The 22,283-nt window shown below is 41.0% G+C and overlaps 1 protein-coding gene across 2 annotated transcripts in view; it reads left to right on the top strand.

Annotated features, from left to right (window-relative positions):
- Window positions 1–3,980: 3,980 nt before the first annotated feature.
- The window catches only part of Prkd3 (protein kinase D3), a 70,169-nt gene continuing 51,866 nt past the window's right edge, over window positions 3,981–22,283 (top strand). For both annotated transcript variants that reach the window (XM_029470990.1, XM_021149666.2), the window contains exons 1-2: window positions 3,981–4,078; window positions 11,227–12,141. In XM_029470990.1, the coding sequence (XP_029326850.1) occupies window positions 11,854–12,141 (288 nt within the window). In that variant the 5' untranslated portion in view covers window positions 3,981–4,078; window positions 11,227–11,853. The remainder of the gene's footprint in view (window positions 4,079–11,226; window positions 12,142–22,283) is intronic.

Genomic DNA, 22,283 nt, shown 5'->3' with positions numbered 1-22,283 from the left:
TGTTGTCCTTTGAAACTGACATCCACAGAATCAAGTTCAGCAGCTTGTTTCTCCGATGAGATTTTTTTAAAAAGAAAGAGCTAATATGACTTATATTGGTATCTTAAGTAGTACCTGCTGTGTATTTTCTGCGAGCTGGCGATTAAAAAAAAATTCTTTCTGAGCATTTTTCCACTTAATCCTTGTGACAACTTACAGGGTAGAGTCAACACTCACTCCAGTGAAGTGTCACTTGGTTGTGTGACACATACCAAGGCAGACTAGTCACATGTGTACTGCTTTCTTCAGTCAATTCTCACAAGAATCCTATGATGTATAAAATCATCCCCCCCCATTTTGAGCAAAATTAATTCTGAATAATATTAAGATAAATGATAGAACTTAGGCTTGACGACACTCAAAGTCCCACCCCAACTCCCTCCACTCAGGATATTCTGAGTTGTTTCCATGTGGTGAGAAAACCTGGACTTCTATGGTTTCGTCAGTCCAGATGTGATAAGCCTGTAATAGCTTTGTTCTTTTCAGTTTGGCTCTTGGGCTGTAACTAGTTGACACTATTTCACAACAGAGCTTTACATTAAAACTCAGTACTCCATTGTCTAAGGGAACTTGATGTTAATTCCACTTTTAAGAAATCCATAAGCATCTACACATTACCTTTCTGTATGGGAAAGCCACAAAGAGAAACAGAAATCCCTGTGAAAGATGACAAGATAATTGTGTTCTTTCTCCCATTACCTGAATTTTAACTTGTAAGAAAAAGATAGAAAACCTAGGTGTAACATATGACTATCTCTCCCTTTAGTAATTAGTTTTTCCTAGTCTTCTTATTTGTCAAATGATCATATGTGCTCTTTTATGATATGCTCTTATAAATACATACACAGTTATCAATGTTATTGTATATAAAATTAAATGAAAAATATAAAGCTAATAAAAGTATTATTAATAAAAATAAAGAGGTAATAGAGAATAAACAGAGAAATCTATATAAAAAAGAATGACTATATTTGACTCAGGGCTGGTATGCAATTAATGGTGGTATTATTACCAGCCTTTGAATCCTATCAATTTGGTCCTTGTTAGAAGGGGTTAGGTAACTATTGCAGGGTTTAGCATTTGATATTTTAGGACTATAAGCTAACCAATATAATCATGATAATGAAGAAAAAGTTTTCCAGTTCAGCTAAAAATTTACTAAACCCTTGGAACTAATGAATATCTTTAGTCCCAGCAGAGGCAGGTTCATCTCTGAGTTTGGGGCCAGCCTGATCTACATAGTGAGTTCCAGGACAACCAGGGCTATACAGAGAAACCCTGTCTCAAAAACAAACATTTACTAAGCCCTGTGCTAAGTGATGAATGAATAACAATGAAATGTGTTTTTCCACAAGTTCAGGAAAGGCCAGGGCAGATCCATAATAAAGATGCAAAGAAATGTGGTAAAGTGACCTGAGAGTTGTCTATGGGGCAATCAGGAGACAGAGCAATTACAGCTTGCAAAATCAGAGATGATGATGGACTGAACCAGCATGAATGAATGCGTTAGCAAGAACGGAACAGTTCGAGGACAGACTAATAAAACATCTATTGGAGAAATCTACACTGAGATTGTTCTAGGATGACTGTAATGGAACCAGGTCGGGTGCTATAAAACTGTAACTAGTGTGTCTACCAATAAAGAGCCTACAGCATCCCCCCCCCCAATAATCATTTTATTAACTCTGTGTTGATGCTTGAATGCTATATAAATTTTCAGCTGTGTTCCAGGGTCATGGAAAAAAAAAAAAGACACAAACAAAATGAGTTTCCAGTAGCCATGTACAATAAATCAAACCCAGCTTAAGTTTTAAAATAATGGCTACTTCCTCTAGCGAGTCCTCAGCAAGTGGTGGTTTTCTGCATTTAGGATTCTAAATCAGGAAGCTCTGCTCGCTCAATTCATAACGACACCGACTAGGTTAACACATGTAAATGATTATGTCATTAAGGACAAGAGGGGACATTAAACGTGAGAACAGGAAGATTTACAACAAAAGCCAGTGAAGGAGAAGATACAAACTCCTGCTTCCATTAAAAACAAAAACAAAAAAAAAACCCGAGAAGTCTTGAACATTCATTGAACATTCAGACTGTAGTTCTCTTAAGGGATAATGAACATTCCTTAAGAAAACCAATGCTCATCCCTTAGGACAGAAGAGAACACGCAGGAAAGTTGTGGCTTATATTCAGGAAAGGCAAGTTTTCAGGTGAGAAGACAGTAGCCTCAAACGGCCTGTTGAAAGATTTAACTAGAGAAAGGAATTCAAAAGCGAAACAGTGAGAATTCAGTTCAATGAAATATTTATGTGTAAAGTATGAATTTCGCATAAACACTTAAATCTCCGTAGAGCAGCAGTTTAGTTCTTTGAGAAACTTACACCTATGAAACGTAACTGTTCCTTAAGGGCCGCAGCAGGAAACGGAAGTCTAGAGTGGGTTCGAACTGAAGGCAAACTGCTCTGATGAGATCCTGCGAGTCTTGCTGAGAGAAGATGTTCCCAGCTGGACCAAAACATCTATTGTGAAGGAGAGAGAGAGAGAGAGAGAGAGAGAGAGAGAGAGAAGAGGGCAGTTAGGCAAGGGAACGCTTAAGAAGAAGGTACACTGGAATGAATCTGCTTTTAATCTTAAAGTAAAAGAATCACAAAATACATTTAAAGAGTCTCTGTCTTTCTCCCTCTCCTCCCTCCCTCGCTTCCTGCTCCCCCCCCCCACACACACACCATTTTGATCATATTCACAACCTATACCCTACTCAATTGAGCCCCTTCTGAACTGGGCCCTTTCCTTTGACACCTTTTTTATTTAGTTAGGGTTGCTTGCATTAGTGTGAGTGGTGTCTGGGTAAGACTTTAAGAACAAAGATGTAATCAGATGGACTTAGGTGTTAGTGGATGTTCGCAGTTTCCGATTCCAGAGAAATGTCCGAAATGTCTTCCCACCCCTTAACGCTCCCTGCAGAAAAAGATTGTACACAGTTTTGTTTTAAAAGCCTCACTCCCTAGGAGACGGGGCTGCAGCTAGTGTATGGTCAGTGCTTTAGCTCTTCAGTGACCTTGTGAGTCTTAGCAAGTGAGTTCAGTCTCCTATTTCTAGTCCTGGGGGGCAGGGAGAGGTCTCACTTATTTTGAATCCAGAACTATCCATTAATATTACAGATTCTGTACCCAGATTTGCAATCCATTTAGGTTTATTCTCCCTGTGTTCTCAAAAGCTGCCCCCCCCCCGACCCCGCTTTCTGCATCCAGATGAGTGGCCTTTATGACAATATATTTTACTTTGAAGATATAAAACGTCGACGTGGAAGGACTATCTAGTTTTTGTGTCAATGACTGTACCGCGCAGATGTTTCTCTTTCATCAACTATTTATAATTTAACACACAGGGCTTCTTCTCTCTGAGGTTCCATGACTGTCGACCGCTCTTTTGGTAGAGAGGGCAACGCACCAGTGTTAAGGTGCACAAGAGGAAACACAGGCACGTGCAAGCGTCTCCAAGTTTTGCTGTGGCGCGGGTAAAGGACTGTGTCTGTGTAGCTCTGGGTGCTGGGTGACAGCTGCCCCCGGGAACGCCGAAAGGGACAACTTTGGAAAGGAGGGTCCTCCACTCTGGACGCCGCGTTCAAGTGGTCACCTCTTGTCGCGGACCGCCAGCGCCCGCCTTAGGGGGACAGCAAAGTGAGAGGTTCGAGTACAGCGCGTCCTTCCAGTCGCGCTCAAGCCCGCGCTCCGAGCGCCCGGCGGGGACCTCTGCGGCTTTGCAGAGCCTCCACGCGCCCCTTCGGAGCCAGACCCACCAACCGCGCGCGGCGGGGAACTACAGCTCCCGGCAGGCCCCGCGCGGGCCGCGCGCCCCCGCCCGCGCGCCCCGGCCCCCCGCCCTCCGGCCTCGAGACGGGACGGGAGGGAGGGCAGGAGGAAGGGGCGCGGGCGGGCGGGCGGGTTCGTGCGAGGCGCGTGAAGCCTCGCTGGCTCCTGCTCCGGGACGCGGACGCTGGCGCGCGCCGACTTTCCCCAGTACAGCCCAGCCCGCCTCTGTAAGTAGTCGCTGGAGGGAGCGCGGAGCAGACACCGAAAAAAGTTCGCGCCGCCACCGCCACCGCCGCCGCCACCGCCGCCGCCGCTTTGTTCTCCCGACCCGTCGGGCTGAGGTGGCGCGGCCCCTCCCCCACCGCACGCGGCGGCCGCGGCGACGGCGACGGCGGCGGGACTCGGACCCGCGCGGGGCTGGGCGGCGGCCGCGGCTGGGCGGGAAGTCGGGGCGGTGCTCCGCGGGCGGCCGGGGGCGCCGGCGCGGCCAAGTTCCGCGGTCCGCGCCGAGGCCAAGTTGGAGTCGCGCGGCTGCTGCTGGTGACCCACCGCGCCCTGGCCCTCGGGGACCCGCTTTCTCCCGAGCCCCGCCAACTAATCCTGCCGCCCGCGGCACCGTGCAGTGAGCCTTCCCGGGTCTTTGCTGCACTTTTCCTGGTCCTGGGGCTGGAAGGGGCGAGTATCCGGGGTTTGGAGGATGGTGACCCCAGTTTCCTGACTGCCTTTAGGTTTGCCTGTTGCAGCCTCGCTCCAAGTCGTTCTCACTCCCTGGGGGAGCTTTGCCCTGAGTTGAAACATCCGCGAGTGTGGAGCAATAAAATAGTAATAATAATAATGAGCACACACGACATTACTTGATTGCGTGTTGTGTATTTTATTTCACATCGTCGAAATCAGAAGTATAGGCCGTGCTGTCAGCAAGCACGAATATAAATCAGGCTACAGGCGACCTGCAGACTTTTCCGTACACAGATTGATGGCATGGATGTAACTGTCCCTTCAACCACGCCCGTCCCCACAGGAAATATGACTATCGGTGTCATCTTTGATTAAAGAGGATAAGTTTCAACTTGAAGTACTACTTTGTAGGACAGGGCCTTTAAAACCTGTAGGCACAAATGAAGCAACAGTTTGAGATACCTTCATCTATATCCTAGAAAAACGTTGTTACACTAAAAAATTACTTTTACTCTGTACCTGATGTCGCAGTTTTAGCAGTTTTGATTTTGTTCAGCTCGTGTTTAAACTTTTAAAGCCAGGCGGGTAGACAAGCCTATGGATTTGCTTCAAGAAAGCATCCCTGAAGTTGCCAGACTCAGTTCTAAGTAAGATTTGCTCTAGAAGAACACTTTCTCTCCCAGTTATAATCTGGGGTGGGATAAAACAGCAGTTTAGTCAGAAAGTTGTTTCAAGTTTTTGCAAATATATTATTTTTAAAACGTCTCACGGGAACCGTTACAATAGGTTTTGCTTCATAGGATAGGTTTATAAATGTCATGGGCCTGAGAATATGAGTTTGGAGGCATCTTTGATAAGCCAGGACAGTTCACATTTCAGGACTAAGAGAATTTTTCTTAAATGTGTCTGGCCGTTTCATACATTCTGATGCCCCTACCCCTCACTCTCTCTAGTACCCCCTACCCCCTCACCAGTCCCTTAAAGAAGTTTTATAGCCATGAGCCTTTAATCTTGCACATTTTATAAGCTATTTTATCAGATGACCTGTTTAGACATTTCTTTCTGCTTTTGTGTTGTTTGTCATCTAAACACTGCTACTCACACCAAAAGCCACAGTAAGTTAAACTTTAAAAGTCAGAGGAGTTGAAAACACCTCATACATAAAGATAGAGGGGAGAGAGTTGTTAAAGTGTACTTTCCACAGAAGGGACAGACCGTTTTCAACAGAATTCTAAAGTTGGCAAAAATACTAACCATAGCGGAGTTCAGTGCTTGTTTTTAAAGAAACTCATTCAGGATTTGATGTATAATTACTTACATATAATTTGATTAGGCACATAATTGGATTTAATAATCACATCTCTTGAGTCTCTTGGGTTATGTAATTCAAACGGAACTTGCCTCTTTGAAGCAGTCATTTTAAAAGGAAAAACTGGGATATGGTACTTAAGAGATGTTTTAGTTTTAATTTCGATGTAGATAAAACATTTTCTCTGCTCGTATGGTGAACTTATAGTGGCTGCACATGAGAATTGCTCTTTGGCAATTAGCCAATCAGATTTCCTAGAAACTACTGGTGCAGGGCTGAAGATATATCAAGCTTATCCATAGCTTCGTATTGCTTTGCCAGACTGATGTGCAGGTACCTGGATACACCTCTCAGTGCCTGCTTCTCAGAGAAGCTGCCTGGTGTGCCCTCTCTCTGTTCTCCAGCACAGTGGAAGGGCAGAGAGTGAACCGCTACCCGGAGAAGTAGACTTGTAGAAGGAACAATTTAGCGGAGTGCTAAGCTCTTAGAAAGACAGTCTTCTATTAATCTGAGGGAATGTTTCTGAAATATGCAATAGATGGAGAGACTGCCACAGATTTTTTTTTTTTAATCTACAAAAATACCCGAGTTTTTTTGTACACTATACTGGCATTAAGCAAAGTCAGACCTTTTTCGAGGTAAAGCGTGGATATTGACTTTAGTGTACTGGCATGTCACTGAAAAAGCTCCCATGCTTCTGTACATGCTCAAACAGTACATGCCATACACATGTGCATATCCTCACGAGGGTCAGGATAAACTTTATTACCATTCCTTGTACACAAAGTGAAATTAAACCTGGACAACCCTTTACCCCTGGGAGTCAGGTAAGCATGGTATTACAGAGGAAAAGCATTTTGTTTTTTACTCTTCATGTTAACATTTGCTGAATGTACATAGAAGGTTGGCTACCCTAAATAATGAGAGCTCCCCTTGTAGTATTTAACGTGTCTTGTTCTCTGGAATCCTCTTGCTTTCTTGTTTCTTTATAGAGACCTTCCCTGAGACCCCACTGGAATTAAGTCTCCCTGGCATATGCTCTGTTGTATCTCATAGGTTGTAATTACCTAGCTACTTATGCAAATGTTTGTTTAATGTCTGTGAGTTCCAGAGAGAGCAGTGGCCATGTCTCTTTCTGCTGCTGCTGTGAAACTTCAGTGACTTTCTTAGTCAGTCTGGCAAATACCAAGGTTGTATTGAATGAAACTCCTGCTGGTAGAGCTTCTGACTAGAGACTTGGTTGAGATTGGCGCATAATGTATGGCGATGAAGTGACAGGGCAGGGAGGGAAAAGGTAGGTCAGCTTGTGACATTACCATGAAATATAACAGCCCAGTCACCTGGCCTCCAAGGTCTTTGTTTTACTTTGTTTGGGTGCACTGAGCTCAAAATACTTTTTCATTCCATTCAGTGGTGACAGAATTTGTAATTTCATTTGAATGAGATATGTGACAACGGTCTAAAAGAACAGTGGAAAAATGCCACCTAAACTTATAAATTCTTGACAACTAGACAGTACTGTTCAGGTTTACAGACTCATAGCTATTAGAAACAACATAGCCAATACACAATTTATATATCAACAAGATGGACTATTTGTTAACTTATAAACTATTTCCTATTTGAAGCATAAATACAAAGAAATTAAACAGCATACCAAAGTTTGTATAAATTAGAATGGTTAGATTTCTTACAGATCAAATCAATTCCGTAAACAAAACCAGGAGAGAGGAGACAGATGGGATGAGTGGGTGGGAGCTGTTAAGACAGGTTCTTACATTTGTATTCATGCTGAAACTTTAAAAAAAAAAAACACTTTTATTCAAAATTATATATAGTTTATAAGGAATTTGTGTCTCTAGTAAATTAATCAAGTGTGTTATTAGATTGTTACTGTTAATTAATCTCAAGGGGTATAATAGAAAGTAAATTCAGTAGGATGGCCCCTTTTATGTAAGTGCTGTAAAACTTCTGAATGGTCTGAGTGCTACAGTAAGCCAGGTGCTGTGATTAGTAACTGGCAGGCGCCGGTCCTGTAACCCGGGAGTCCCACAAGTGCTGCTGCCATTTTCTTTGTACGTCTCCGAAGTAAAGCTGAGCTAAAAACAGCTCTCCCTTAATACTTCTTCAGATATTTGAAGACACTCATTCTGATTGGCATATGCCGCGTAGCACATGCCCTTATCCTCATGGTTACCTGGCTGTTTGCAGTTGTTTTCTTCCCAAACCTAAAAATCTATAACTCAAGATATGGATTATGAATAGTCTCTCTCTCTCTCTCTCTCTCTCTCTCTCTCTCTCTCTCTCTCTCTCTCCTTCCCTCCCTCCCTCCCTCCCTCCCTCCCTCCCTCTCTGTATGTATCTATCTATCTATCAAATAGTATGTATATTTGAATGTGCAGTCTATGGTAGCATAGACTAACAAGTGTGCATATTAATGCTATGGCTTTCCAATGTCCACAGGGTTTAGGAGTGTGTTAGTTCTTTTAGTGAGCCCTTTATATTCACAGCACTTATCTTAAGCCTCAGAAACACAGCCCCCCATCATGAATGGCTTCCAGATCAGCATCTCCCCTCATTCTGATGTTGCACATTTAACTTGGAATTTATGTCTGTTAAGTTTCACTTTACTTTTACCACATCTGCTCAGTTTTGTTCAACCTGAAGATGACATAAGCAGATTGTCCTTGTCTTTACCGTTTCGAATCTCATGGAAAGACAGAGCCGAGAGTGGTTTGGGAACGTTTCCCCACGGACTCCACACATGCCAGTTGACCTACAGCAGATTCCTTACCACACTGATGCCCAGCTCAGACAGACAGCGCCGTTACAGAGACAGTAGGGAAATGCTTTGACTACCGTTTCCGTGAGCTTGTAGCAGCCTTGAGTGAGTAACCTCTGAACTTTCCCTTTCTCAACTCTAAAGCGGCTGGTTGCGCAGATTCAAGAGGTGCGACTGCGTGGGGTTGAGACTCGTGTCTGTCAGATCAGATAGTAAGAGTTCAGTGAAGGTCACTACTTACTTCCTCCACTTGAGAAGTCTAGACTTTGTGAACTTATAAGTGTGATGGACTTAGCATTTCTTGTTCTGCTTGAAATTAGGCTGATATGACCATTATACTATCCTCTAGTTATTCACAAATCATTTGAATAACAATCTGACTAAAGATTTTCTTTACTTTTTTTTCAACAATTTATTTATTTTTATTTTATTTACATTGGTGTTTGCTTGCATATATGTCTGTGAGAGTGTCAGATCTCCTGGAACTGGAGTTACAGACAGCTGTGAACGGTCATGTGGGTGCTGGGAATTGAACCTGGGTCCTTTGAAAGAACAGCTAATGCTCTAAACCTCAGAGCCATCTCTCCAGCCCCTGGCAAAGGATATTTAAGTTTCTTTGGTGGTTTCTGGATTGTGCTTATCTGCTTTTTGGTGTTTGGCACTTGAAGCAGCCCTGCCCATCCCAGGCCATGGTCTCTCACCCTGAGCTCTTTCTGCAGGTTATTGCGTAATAGTCATGGTTAAACTTACTCACTGCTGTATGGGATGAGCTGCATCCTGGCCCAGAGACTTGCACTCACACAAAGTTTTAGAATCCCAGCATTGAAGAGGTGGAGATAGAAAGACTGTAAATTTGAGATCATCCAGGGCTACATGGTGAGTTTGAAGCTGACCTGGAGTTAGATTCAAAAGAAAAGTCATTTAAAAAATAAAGTCATTTAATTCTCTAGTATTCACAAAGTTCAAGTTTCAGTTCTCTGAGTTAGCTTGAAAACTGTTGGGAGACTATTAGTGCGATACAGGTTGAGCAATTCTTTCTGTGTAATTGTTCACCCTCCTCTCTAAACAGTGATTCTCAGTTCCTTGTTATCTTTAAGAAGCAGTAGTTACTGTGCAAACAGTACTGGTAAGAAAGCATGAGACTTGGGTTCTAATCCGCACTCTGTTCATAGCCATGTGATACGAGGCACATTGCTCTAGCACTTTGTGCTTTGGTCTTCTCATCTGCAAAAAGGATATTTCCCTGTTAATTGAAAAAAAGTATCATGAGGCATATTAGTGAAACATTACCATCAAATGCTATAAAGTAGGAGTTTGAATTCTAGCCATTTGCCCAAATGTTACTATCAGTGCTTGTATCTTTAAGTTATTTTAGACTCATTTTATTCTGAATTTTCGCATTTGTATTTCTGTATCTCTGTGTTTTGTTCTTCGTTTCATACATCTCAGTTGTTTTAATTTAACTCCATATACTCATTTCCACTCTGCACACACTTCAGATGCTTTGAGTTTTCATCATTGTAATTATTTATGACTACAAAGAATTTAGAAGGATTCATCTCTTGTGAGCCATTTCATTCAGCCATGAAGGGTTATGCTTTTTTCTTTTTCTTTTTTTTTCCCTTTTTCTTTTCCTTGTCCTTTTTCTTCTTCTTTTCCTTTTTCTTTCTCCTTTTAAAAAATTTCTGGACTGTGTCTTCCTAAAGCTTAGGATGCACAGTTTGCTGGTGTACTTTCCCAGTGTTAGAAATCCCTTAACGATGATGAGTTCACGTTCTCCTGGGCGTCATAGTTTATCAGCAGTCACAGTCGGTCCTTGCTGACTCCAGTGTATCCCCATTTGCTTCTTTAGGCTTCCGGAAGGCATTTGTCAACAAAGCAGTCCAAGACTCATATTTTGGCAGAATAGACTCTTTTGGAGGGATGGGAGAACTGGAGAAAACCTAGAAAACCTTTACTTGCTACTGAGTCTAGTGTATTCTCACTAGACTCTTAATATATAAAAACATAAAAGACTACTTACGCTTTCCTGTAGTGGGAAGTTATTCTGTATTTCTAAAGAGACTTGTGTCATATTTTATGTCTGTGATGTTTGTTTTACTTCTCCTGTTTTGACTCTTCTGTCTTTCTCAGTGTCTTATAATTGAGTTGTGTAGTTGTGGAATAACAGTGTTTGATCTTCATAAATTTAAATAACAATAACTTAGAGCTGGGTGCAATGATATATATCTTAGTCTCAACTACTTGGGAGGCTGAGACAAAAGAATCTTGAGAAACAGGAGTTCAAGGTCAGTCTAGACCACATAGTCTAATCCTATCTCCAAGAAAGAAAGAAGAACATACTATTTAACCTGGCCCTGTTTCCCAACGAGTTAGTGGTGAGGGGCGTGTATTATTTTAAGTGGAAATCTCTCTCTGAAATTATAACTGTAGTAAAAAAAAAATTATTGTGATAACTAAAGTTAAAATAACTACCTATTGGGTTGTATTCATGAATTGTAAAAATATCACCCAAAATTACCACTAAAAATTGTAGGGATTCTTACATTTTAAACTGATATCAAATGAATATAAAACATTAAAAACCCTTTCATTTTTTCTTCTAGGTTGACAGCATTTCAGAAGGCACCAGCTTTTCTCTCTGGATCCATTCATCCAAAGAAATATGTTTGTACTATTTTTACAAGCTTTTTATTTTTACTTCATCACAGGGAAGTTCAGTCCCAAGATGGAAATGAGTTCATATGAGAGGGTGAACTAAGGTGTGGCCATTTGTGGTGTCCCGTCAATCCCTGAAGGCATAGATTATCTGAAACTACTTTTAACCAGGAAGATTTCGTATCTCGATACAGATCAACTATTTAGTTTTTTCTGAAATGAAAAGCAAAAGACAAGAGCAGATTTAGAAGAAGTGAGGATGTCTTGTAAATAATCAGCATGAACTCTGTTCTTCCGATGATGATGGTGATGTGAAGTGGGGCACAGATCTGGGTGTGGTCCTAAAGACAAGAGTCTTGATGGGACTGATACTGACAGCCATAGGATCTTTTGAGTATTCAACTCGGAGTAACAAAATTTGTCATCAACGGCATGAATGGCTCAGCCGAGGAAATAGAGCAGCTTTCATCTAAATCCAAACGTGTCGTCATTTTTTCACTGCTATTATTTTGAAAACTTCTTCAAAACCATTTAAAAAGCATTGACAACTAATTTTATAGATCAAAGAAAGGCAGATGTCTGCAAATAATTCCCCTCCATCAGCCCAGAAATCTGTGTTCCCTGCAACTGTTTCTGCTGTGCTTCCAGCTCCTTCTCCGTGTTCAAGTCCCAAAACAGGACTCTCAGCTCGGCTCTCTAATGGCAGCTTCAGTGCCCCGTCACTCACAAACTCTAGAGGCTCAGTGCACACAGTTTCATTTCTACTTCAGATTGGCCTCACACGAGAGAGTGTTACCATCGAGGCCCAGGAACTGTCTCTCTCCGCTGTCAAAGACCTCGTGTGCTCCATTGTTTATCAGAAGGTACTGTGCAAGCTGTTTATATCAGTAATGTTTTCCTAATTAATACTGTTTCTCACATGTCTCTATAATTTATGCATAAAACAATGAGAGAACACATTTGGACTCATCAGTAATTTATGTTCTGATTATGAGCATTCTGGGCAGTATTCTAATAGACTGTGAGCCAAAAAGTCTGAAATTTCAGTATCTAAAGAGGACCTATATCCCAGTTTAAAAATATCACTAACCTCAAATTAGTGTCATTTTATAGTCCAGGGGTTATCTGACATTTCATTTAATCTCAGAGAAAAGGGCCAGAAAATAGTAGGTATAAGACATTCTTACTAGAAAGGTAGGCCACCATAGCTGCTGAATCCAGTGTCCAACTGAAGCTTGGGCTTTCCAGGTGTCTGTCCTTTGCCCTCATTTATCCCTTGACTTCGCTTTGGATGCTGATAATCTCTCATAGGGGAAGTTCAGAATCTACCTAAACTGCCATTTATTATAGAAGTACACTCTCTTCCTCCTTAACAGGCAAATCACTTTGGAATATATAACAAGTTGTTCAAGGTGGTTGTTTATTGTATAAGCACCTCTTACCCTGTCCTGTGCCCTTTTTCCCAGTAATTTATTTATTTATTTATTCATTCAATCAATCAATCAATCAATCAATCATTTTACATCCCAATCACAGCTCTCCCCCATCACACAGCCCCTCTCTGTCCCTCCTCCCTTTCTCCTCTGAGAAAGGGGAGGTCTCCCTGGGTACCAACCCATCCTGTCCTGTGCCATTTTTTTAATGAATCTTGGCTCAGTAGATAATATAGTATGATTTCTACTTAAGAATTATTTATATGGATTATATTGATTGACTTTATTTTATCCTTAATGGACAACCACTTGCTTCAGACAGACTTGTACACTGGCTGTTTGCAGACCTTTCCTCTTGGGGACTGTGAAAGTGGCGCAATTCATAATATGCTTGCTTCCCAAGCATGAGGCCTAAGTTCAAATCCCTGTAGCACCCACCTAAAAAGCTAGGCTCAGCAGTATTGCACCTTAGCCCCAGCACTAGGGAGGTGAAGGGAGACAGGCCAGCCAGGAGGTGAAATCAGTGAGTCCCAGGTTCAGTGAGAAACCCCATCTCAACCGATAAGATGAGTGAATGAGGAAGAGATACAAAGCCAGCCACTGACCTGTGTAGACACACAGGCACGTACATTCACAAATGTGTGTGTATAGAGACATATAGTCTCGGTGACAATGATAACATTGAATTTCAGCTCTACATCTCTTGTTGTATTTCCTATGTTTTATATGGTTTGTCATTAGCTTCTAACTTAAAAGTAGTTAGTAATCCAAAAACATTATAGTTTGTGATAATGGCCTATGGGCCTGTGTTTTAGCAGTGAATTGCTGGTGTAAATATGGCCTAATGTAAGAGTGACTTTAGATCTGCAGCGTTGTTGACTTGTTTTTACATGTTATTACTTACTGTAACATATTTAATTTTGAGATAGAGCTATTACTGTTGTTGCCCAGGCTGGTCTTTGGACTCTGGGGTTCTCCTGCCTTTGTCATTATCCAGTGCTACAGTCACAGACCACCTTGCCCAGAACTACCTTTCAATGTCTTAGGTTTTATATCCTTTCCATTATATACCACATAAGCTTTTTACAAATACTTTTATAGCTATTTTGTGACTTTTTAAACTGAAAGGTGATGTTTAAACTTAAGGATAGCTTCTTTTGAGAGCATAAGAATGTATAATCTATGTTCAGTGAAACCTACTGTTTTTTTTTCAACATTTAGAATTTTCAGCTTTTGTCTTTTAATTGATAAAATATGTATACATATATTTATCATGTATAGCATATTAAAATATGGACACATTGTATAGTGGCTACATGAGCTAGCTGATTTATTTCAGATTATTTACTTACTTGGATGAATTTATTTACTTCACACATTTATAGAGAGACATATTGATTCTCCATAGGATTGTTAAGGAATCAGATCTATTATTTACAGGATGACACTGGGCAAGAGATTTTACTTGTTTGAATAAGTTTCCAGATCTGTCCAGTCATTGAATTGGGTGGTTTCTAGTCTCTTAAGTATAGCTGTGAGGTTTGGGTCTTCTCTATAGGAGACAGATGCACAAGAGAGGAGCTTGAATGGGTGGTGAGAAATCTTAAAGCACCAGCTTAGATTCGGGGATTTTATAGATGTGTTCATGGATTCCTAACTCACTTGAGATTTGAAAAAGCTGTCAACATTTCTTACCTTCTCTCTTAACTTAGAGATCATGCTCTCTAGCCATGCATTTAGTTTCTTGTGTATGTATAGTTTCAGTGTATTAGTTGAGTGGCACTTGAGTGATTATTTTGAACCTCCAAAGAAAGATGTTATTTAATACTCATAATTTATGTGCCAGATTATTTTTCAAGTTAGTAGTGATGGTAATTCCTCTGTAAAGAAATGCTTTAGATTTTAAAATAAGATTGCCTACATTAATAATAATTATAACTTCAATTTGTTGGTTTGTCAGTTTCTGTTCAAGCATCTTTATACATATTATATTGATTTTCACAGCTTCACTAAGTATGGGTCACCACAATTATCAAAAAGGAAATAGAAGCATGGAAAACATAAGTTACTTTCTAAAGCCTGTGATAATAAGAGTTCAGAGCTTCCATTTCTAACTGTTGTGTTCTAGACAGATGCTTTGATTTTCCATTATCTATCAATGCTCATTTGTGAAATGCCTTCCAGTAAAGAGACTGTACAGTCAGTAACTGTAGAATCCAGTTCCCTTAAAGCTAACTGGCCTTGAAGCTTTCACAACAAACTGAAGTAATGGTTCCATAGTAGCTGGCATTTAAAATTCTAGAAAAGTGACTGGCACTTAATGGTTTTATTTATAATTTGTTGGGAACTAAAAAAGGGGGCCTTGGGAAGGGGGGGGGGAAGACCCACACCCCGCCAGAGTTTTACCCATTCTCTGTTCTGTCAGGCATGGGAGAGCTGCCATACACTTTCCACTCAGCCCTGGGTGGGCATTCAAGCACTCTTCAGGGGGTGGCCAAGGGCTATCCCTTCCTGGGAACCCCGGAGCTACTTTGCTAAAGCCACCAGGGTTGAGGAGAGAGGGATGAGGGAAGAGTGGTTCCCAAAACTTGCGCGAGTGAGTGCAGCAGATCTTGACTGGAGTACTGGAAGGCCTTCTGAGAAAGCCTGTTCCATCCTCCAAGTGCAGTGGGCCTTGATGAGCAGAGACATTCTATGGTTTTAGAGCTTTATTATAGAAAGGCAGGGAGAAAGAGAGAAGGGAGGGAGAGAGGGGGAGGGGAAGGGAGGGTAAAGGAGAGGAAAGGAGAGGAGAGGAGAAGTCAGAGGAGAGAAGAGGAGAGGAGAGGAGAGAAGACAGAGGAGAGGAGAAGACAGAGGAGAGAAGAAGACAGAGGAGAGAGGTGAGAGAAGTGAGAGGTGAGGAGAGAAGAGAAGAGAAGACAGAGGAGAGAAGAACACAGAGGAGAGGAGAGAAGAGAAGACAGAGGAGAGAGGTGAGAGAAGTGAGAGGTGAGAGAGCAAAGGAGTGAGAGCTAAGAGAGCCAGGTGGGGCTGAACAGCCCTTTTTATGGTCTTCACTGTTGCTAGGTAACTGGTGAGGAGTTTAGCCTGAAGGTCAGAAGCTTGGGTCATTGCCTACGTGACTACTGACCATGCTTCTCTTGTGGGGGGCTGTGGGAGTGGTAACTTAGGCAGGAGCCAGAGTTCCAGGAGCATGAGGGAATGCCAACTGTGTCATGTAGGTGAATTATGACTTCGGGGTTCAGACCTCACCTCAACTGGAGACCAGCCTGCAATTCCCCACAATAATTATTTGGTAGTTTGATCTCATGGACATATTTGTTGTTTTAGTTTCTATTCTTGATAAACTCTCTTATGTAGAACCTTCTAAGAAATAGGCCAGTAGTTACATTTTAGGGATTAGATGGACTAGACATTGTCCCTGCCCTTAAAAGCTTATATTATAGTGAGGGGACCACACTCACTAGTATCAGATATGAGAAGTAGCATGAGATATTGAAGTAAAAAGTGATGTTGTAGGCTGATGAAGAATGTAGAAGGCTGAAGCCATACAGAAAATAATATTAAACCCGGAAGTCTGACAACAAAATAATGAGGCGATGAGGACAGTATTCCAGACAGAAGGATTGAGATAAGCAGAGACGGGAGAAGGAACATGGTAAGTGTTGGGGCTAGAGAGATGTCTCAACAGTTACAACAGTATACTGTTCTTCCAGAGGACCTAAGTTTGATTCCCAGCATCCATATCAGGTGGATGACAACCACCTGTAACTCCAGCTCTGGGGAATCTGATTTCTCTGGCTTCCATGAGCACCCCCACACATGTGACATATACCACACAGACACATGACTAAAAATAAAATAAATTTCAATAAAAGAAATAGAAGTGCTGACATTTAGTAAGTGCCTACTTGGTGTCAGGAGATTCAGATGCACTTAATCCACACAGTAGTCTGGGGTACATCTGAAACTTTAATGTGCATGAGATTCATTTGGGAATTCTAAGGAGTATTATTTTGATTCAGTAGGTTTGTGTGGGTACATATTTCTATTAATGGTATGGTGGTGGTCCTTTGTTGTAGATTCTATCTAAAGTACTTTTTTGGGGGATGGGGGAGTGGGGAGCTGTGCTAAGACACCATGACCAAAACAACTAATAAAATAAAGCATTTAATTTGTGACTCGCTCATGATTCCAGAGGGTTAGATCCGATGACCATCACGACAGGGACATGGCACCAGGCAGACAGGGACATGACACTGGGGCATCAACTGAGATCTCACATCAGGATCCACAACACAAGGCTGAGAGAGCTAATTGGGAATGGCATGGTCTTTTGAAACCTCAAAGTTCACCCCTAGTGACACACCTCTTTCAACAAGGCCACACCTCCTAATCCTTCCCAGACAGTTCCACCAACTTGGGACCAAGTGTTCAAACTTGAGCCTGTGGAAGCCATTCTCATCCAAATCACCACAGACTCATAAATATACTGAGTTACACAGGTGTAGTGATCTTCATTTAATAACAAAGGAAACTCAAATTTCAGAAAAGAATAATTTGCTGAAAATCAGAGATCAGACAGGTCTGTCTTAACTCGAAGCCTTCTATGCTCCTCTCGGCACCTGCTGCCTTTCCTCAGCAACAGAAACTTTCATACGGAATCCTTGCAAGAGTAGAGATTTAACTAAGGTGCTTGTATAGCAAAGTGAGTTTGATCATTTCTGCCTTGAGGAGCTTACAGGGGGCTGATAAAGGTGAAGGTCTTTGCTGCCAAGCTCAACAACCTGAGTTTGTTCCCTTGAACCCATATGGTGGAGTCAAAATTGACTCTTAGAAGTTATCTTCCAACTTGCAAACATATGCATGCACAAATAAAATAAACATTAAAAACCTTAAAGGTATTTTAAGATGAGTTAGGTAAAGTTGTGGGTTGCAGGAAAGGTGCATTGAGTGAAACTTGAGATCCTGTTACTATCAGGACGGTGCAGAGTGACTGCCAGCTTGAGGAGCTGGAAGCGTGATGTTGTGGGCACCTAAGATTCTTTTGGAAGGGGGGATGATGTCACTTACTTTCATCAAACTCTAATAAAATAAGGTTCCTGTGTTCTAGAAATTTCTAGGAGGACTGAAGAAGTATTCTTGTACTTCAGGGTTGTTCAGGGATGTACATTTGAACTATTCTGCTCTGCCTGACTGTGGGGAGGAGTTTCTTCTAGAAAACTTCACACCTCTATAGTTGTCTTGTTAGCAAACCTGGCAAGGTTAGAAAAGCTTGAAAAGGTCTCTTAGTTTGGAGGACCTGAGAAGAGACCTTTAACAGTGAGATAAACACACAAGGCCACCACCCTATTTTAAATTAGGAAAGAACTTCCTGAATTATTTTTACATTTTGGACATACTTGAGATTTTGAAAATGGATATTTAATATAGTACTCATAAAATGTAGATCCCATCTCTACATTTGCTTTTCCAGTTGGGAATATATTAACCTCAGAACGAAAGATTATAATTGATCTTAGATAAAAGATTAATTTGAAATTTTTTAAGATTTGCAAGAGTGATTACAAGGTAAAACAAGATTACTTGAAAAGTAAAAACTATCAAAAAAGAAAAGGATTTTGTTGGTGGGCAGTTGTATTGATGTACTACTATAACAAAGCATGCAAGAGTACAGACTGCTGTCATACATGTGTATATCCAGGCACATATTCAGAAACAATTGAATGTTTTAAAAACAGTGATTTTTGTATTCCTTTATTTTCTAGCATCTTTGGTCAGAAATGTGGGGTGCACATACACTCGTGCCATGTATATTATTTATATTTTCTCTTGAGCTATCTTACAAGATATTGTTTCTAAAGATTTGTTTATTTGTTTATTCTGTGTATGTGTGTGTGTGTGTGTGTGTGTGTGTGTGTGTGTGTGTGTGTGTGCTTGGAAGCCAGAAGAGGGCATAGATTCCCCAGAACTGGAATTACATGTATATTTGAGCTGCCCAATGTGGATGCTGGAAACTGAACTTGGGTTCTCTTGGAGGAGCAACAAGTGCTTCTAACCATAGAGCCATCTATTCAGTCCCCTAAATACTATTTTTTTAAAAGACAGATTTGAGATAAAAATATATCTGTAATAAATTCCATCACTTTTATGTTCATGAGATTGATCATTTTCAACAGTTGCATGCAGCTATATAATTCTTCTAATTCAAGCTATAAATCATCCCAGATATACTCTTGTATATGTGCAGTCTCTTTCCCCCCACTTCCAGCCCTAACCAACAACGACTCTACATTCTTTCACTGTAACTTAAACCTTTCTGGGTGTTCTTATAGATAAATGAGATCATCTTCTATGTAGTGTTTTGGAACTTAGTATTATTGTATTGTATCATATGGAAGTGTTTTGAAAATTAATATTATTGTATTGCTATAGTTCTTTATGTTGCTGAATTAGTGTGTTATATTGGCTATGCCTTAATTTCCCTGTTCATTGATGTATACTCGAACTGTTTGCAGGTTTGGTGGTTATGAGTCAAGTTGTTGTCAGCCTTCTCATACAGTCTCAATTACAAGCTGTAAATACATGTTGCCTTTTGTATGTCTACCTAGAAGTATAATGGCCGGGTGATTTAGTAGGCCTGTGTTTGTGATGCCTTACCAGACTGAGTTATAAAAATAGCTGTGCACTTTCCCCACGGACAAGCTCCATAGCCTTGCTCACACTTGATATCAGCTGCCATTTTAATTTACCCAGTCAGGCTGCTGTGTGTAATGTATGGATGGATGCAATGCCTCCTCCTCCTGATTTTAATTTGTATATCCTTGCGGATATACTTGAAATTGATGTTTTCTTACATGAAGTTTAAACAGACTGTATGCTGATTAGTTTTTTTGTCAGTTCACCCAAACTAGAGCTACCTGGGAAGAGGGAACCTCAGTTGAGGAATTGTCTTCTTCAGATTGGCCCACAGGCACATCTTTGAGGCATTGATGAGTAACTGATATCGGAGGGCCGAGCCTGCTTGAACAGGTAGTTCTGGGCTATAAGAAAGAAGCTGAGCAGGCATGAGGAAGCAGTAGCAGCTTCCCTCCCTCCGTGGTTCCACCCAGACTTCTCTCAGGCGATGATGATTGTCATCTGTGAGCCAAATAATGTCTTTCTTCCCCGGGTTGTTTTTCTCAGGGCTACACTAGAATATATTGTTCATCTTATTACTGAGTGTAAAAGTTCTTCATACAACCCTGAAACAAAGTGATTGGATTTTTAAACAGCAGATAACTAAAACAAGCTTATAACATATCTTTTGCCTTAACATTTTCCTGTGCTTTGAACATTTGATATTTACCCAACAGTTTTGAATTACAAAGTACTGTTGTTAAATGTGTTCACACACACTCAGCACATTGTTCACTAGATCTCAGACGTAAAAGAATCCACACGAATTTTCCTGTCTAGCCGAGGCTTTGTGCTTGTTCACTGTCATCTTTCTCATCTTCTCCCCTAGCCTCTGGTAATGTGTTCTCTACCTCTGAGGCTTTTTGTTTTGTTTTGTTTTGTTTTGTTTGTTTGTTTGTTTGTTTGTTTTTTTAGATATTTTCTTTATTTACATTTCAAAATTTTTCCCCTTTCTTCATTTCCCCTCTGAAAACCTCCCTATCCCATCCCCCCTCCCCTTGCTCACTAACCCACCCACTCCCACTTCCCTGTCCTGCCATTCCCCCAGTGTTTGAGTTCCTATATGTAAGCAAGAAGATGGTTAGCATTCATCTCTGCATTTGCCTTATTTCGGTTCCTGTATGATGTTCTCTGATCTCATCAGTGTTGGAGGGGCACAGTCATGCTGCCTCCGAATTCACACTGATAACCTCATCCTAACATGGTCACTTGTGACATGATCCAGTGTCTGAGGTGATGTGTGTGGATGTTGGGGTGGGAATGCTAACACGGGGAGTGTGACTTTCAGGTTAACTCTGTAGATGGTGTGACATTAAGGTTAGAGTTCATCTGTACTGTGTTATGTGTACATCATTTTCTAGGACTATATTAGGAATTCTATCCTCTCTACAATGAATTACTCAACACCCTTTGTTGTAAATCAGTTGACTATACAGATTTTGGGCATTCCTAAACATTGAATACTTACCAGTTTCATATTGTCTTGAATTCTTTTGTTTACAAACAAAACAAAAACCCCGTGAAGTCAAATGCTGAAGTCCTCAACTTTGTCTATTTTTTCAAGAATCTTTTGTCCATCTGATCTTTTGCCTTTCCATATAAATTTTGAAACCAGTTTTTAGAGGATGGAAAGGGCTTTTTGAAACCCTGTAGATACTATTTTCTGTCAGAGCTTTATGTTTTATTGTTGGCACAACTTTCTCTTTATTTATAATTTTTCATGTGTTACATGGAAATACAGGCTTTTATGATACGACCTTATCTTTCCTAAACACATGAAACTTTGTTTTGAAGATTCTTTAGGGTTTTCTGTTAGATTATTTTGTCTTTAGGGAATCTTGCTTTTTTCCACGCAGTAGTTCATTCTTCTTCTGGCTTTTGCTTTTGTATTTCTTTACTTGGGCAGTGAGGATTTCCAGCATAATCTTGAGTAGAAGTGCATGTGCGTCCTGTGTCCATTTGTAAAGGGAAATCTTTCTGTCTTTGACCAATCAGAATGGTGTGCGTCTGTGAAGATGTCCTTCATCAGGCTCAGGAGGCGTGCCCTCTTCCAGGTGCTGCAGACTGTGTCTAGGGAATGTCTGTAGTGCTTCCCTGCTCTCGGACAGCTCTGTGGTTTTCTCTTAGTCTCTTACCATGGCACACATTACCTTAGCTGAATCTTTGAATTCCTGAAGCAAACCACATAGTCACCATACATTATCTTTTTCACAGTTCTTCTAATGTATTAATAATTTCTTTACTTTTTCTGCCTCTGTTCATGAGAGATACTGGCCTGTCGTTTTACTTCTTCCCATGTCTTTGATTTGGGTGTCAGCAGGATGTGGCTTGAGGAAGGGTGCTAGGGGTTGAACAGGGTCTCGGGATACTGATATGCGTGGACTTGACCACTGAGGTGCTGTCCCTTCCTCAGGCTGATGTTGGCTTCTCAAGCTGAAAATGTTACTCTTCTTCTACTTGCTAAATACATTTAAATAAAAATTTTAAATAAAATTAATATTGTTAGTGTTAATGGACTTGACTAGTGAAACCATTCTAGACCACGATTTCCTTTGTGCTGTTTTTAACTAAATTTTTGTATCTAATAGACATGAACTATTCAAATTAATATTTCTTTGGTGAAGCTTGGTGTCCTGGTTAGGTTTTTGTGAACTTGTCACAAGCTAGACTTACGTGTAAAGAGGAACCTCAGTTGAGAAAATTGTCTTCATCAGATTGCCTATAGGTAAGTCTGGGGCATTCTCTTGATTAATGATTGATGTGGGAGGACCCAGTCCACTGTGAGCAGTGCTGCCCCTGAGCGCATTTCTGGGTTGTATAAGAAAAAAAAAACCTGAAGCCGGGCATGGTAGCGCACGCCTTTAATCCCAGCACTTGGGAGGCAGAGGCAG

This window comes from Mus caroli, chromosome 17 (assembly GCF_900094665.2).
Source record: "Mus caroli chromosome 17, CAROLI_EIJ_v1.1, whole genome shotgun sequence".
In the NCBI taxonomy this organism is placed as follows: Eukaryota; Metazoa; Chordata; class Mammalia; order Rodentia; family Muridae; genus Mus; species Mus caroli.
Note: the sequence above shows the minus strand (reverse complement) of the source record. Positions and strands in the feature narration are given on the sequence as shown.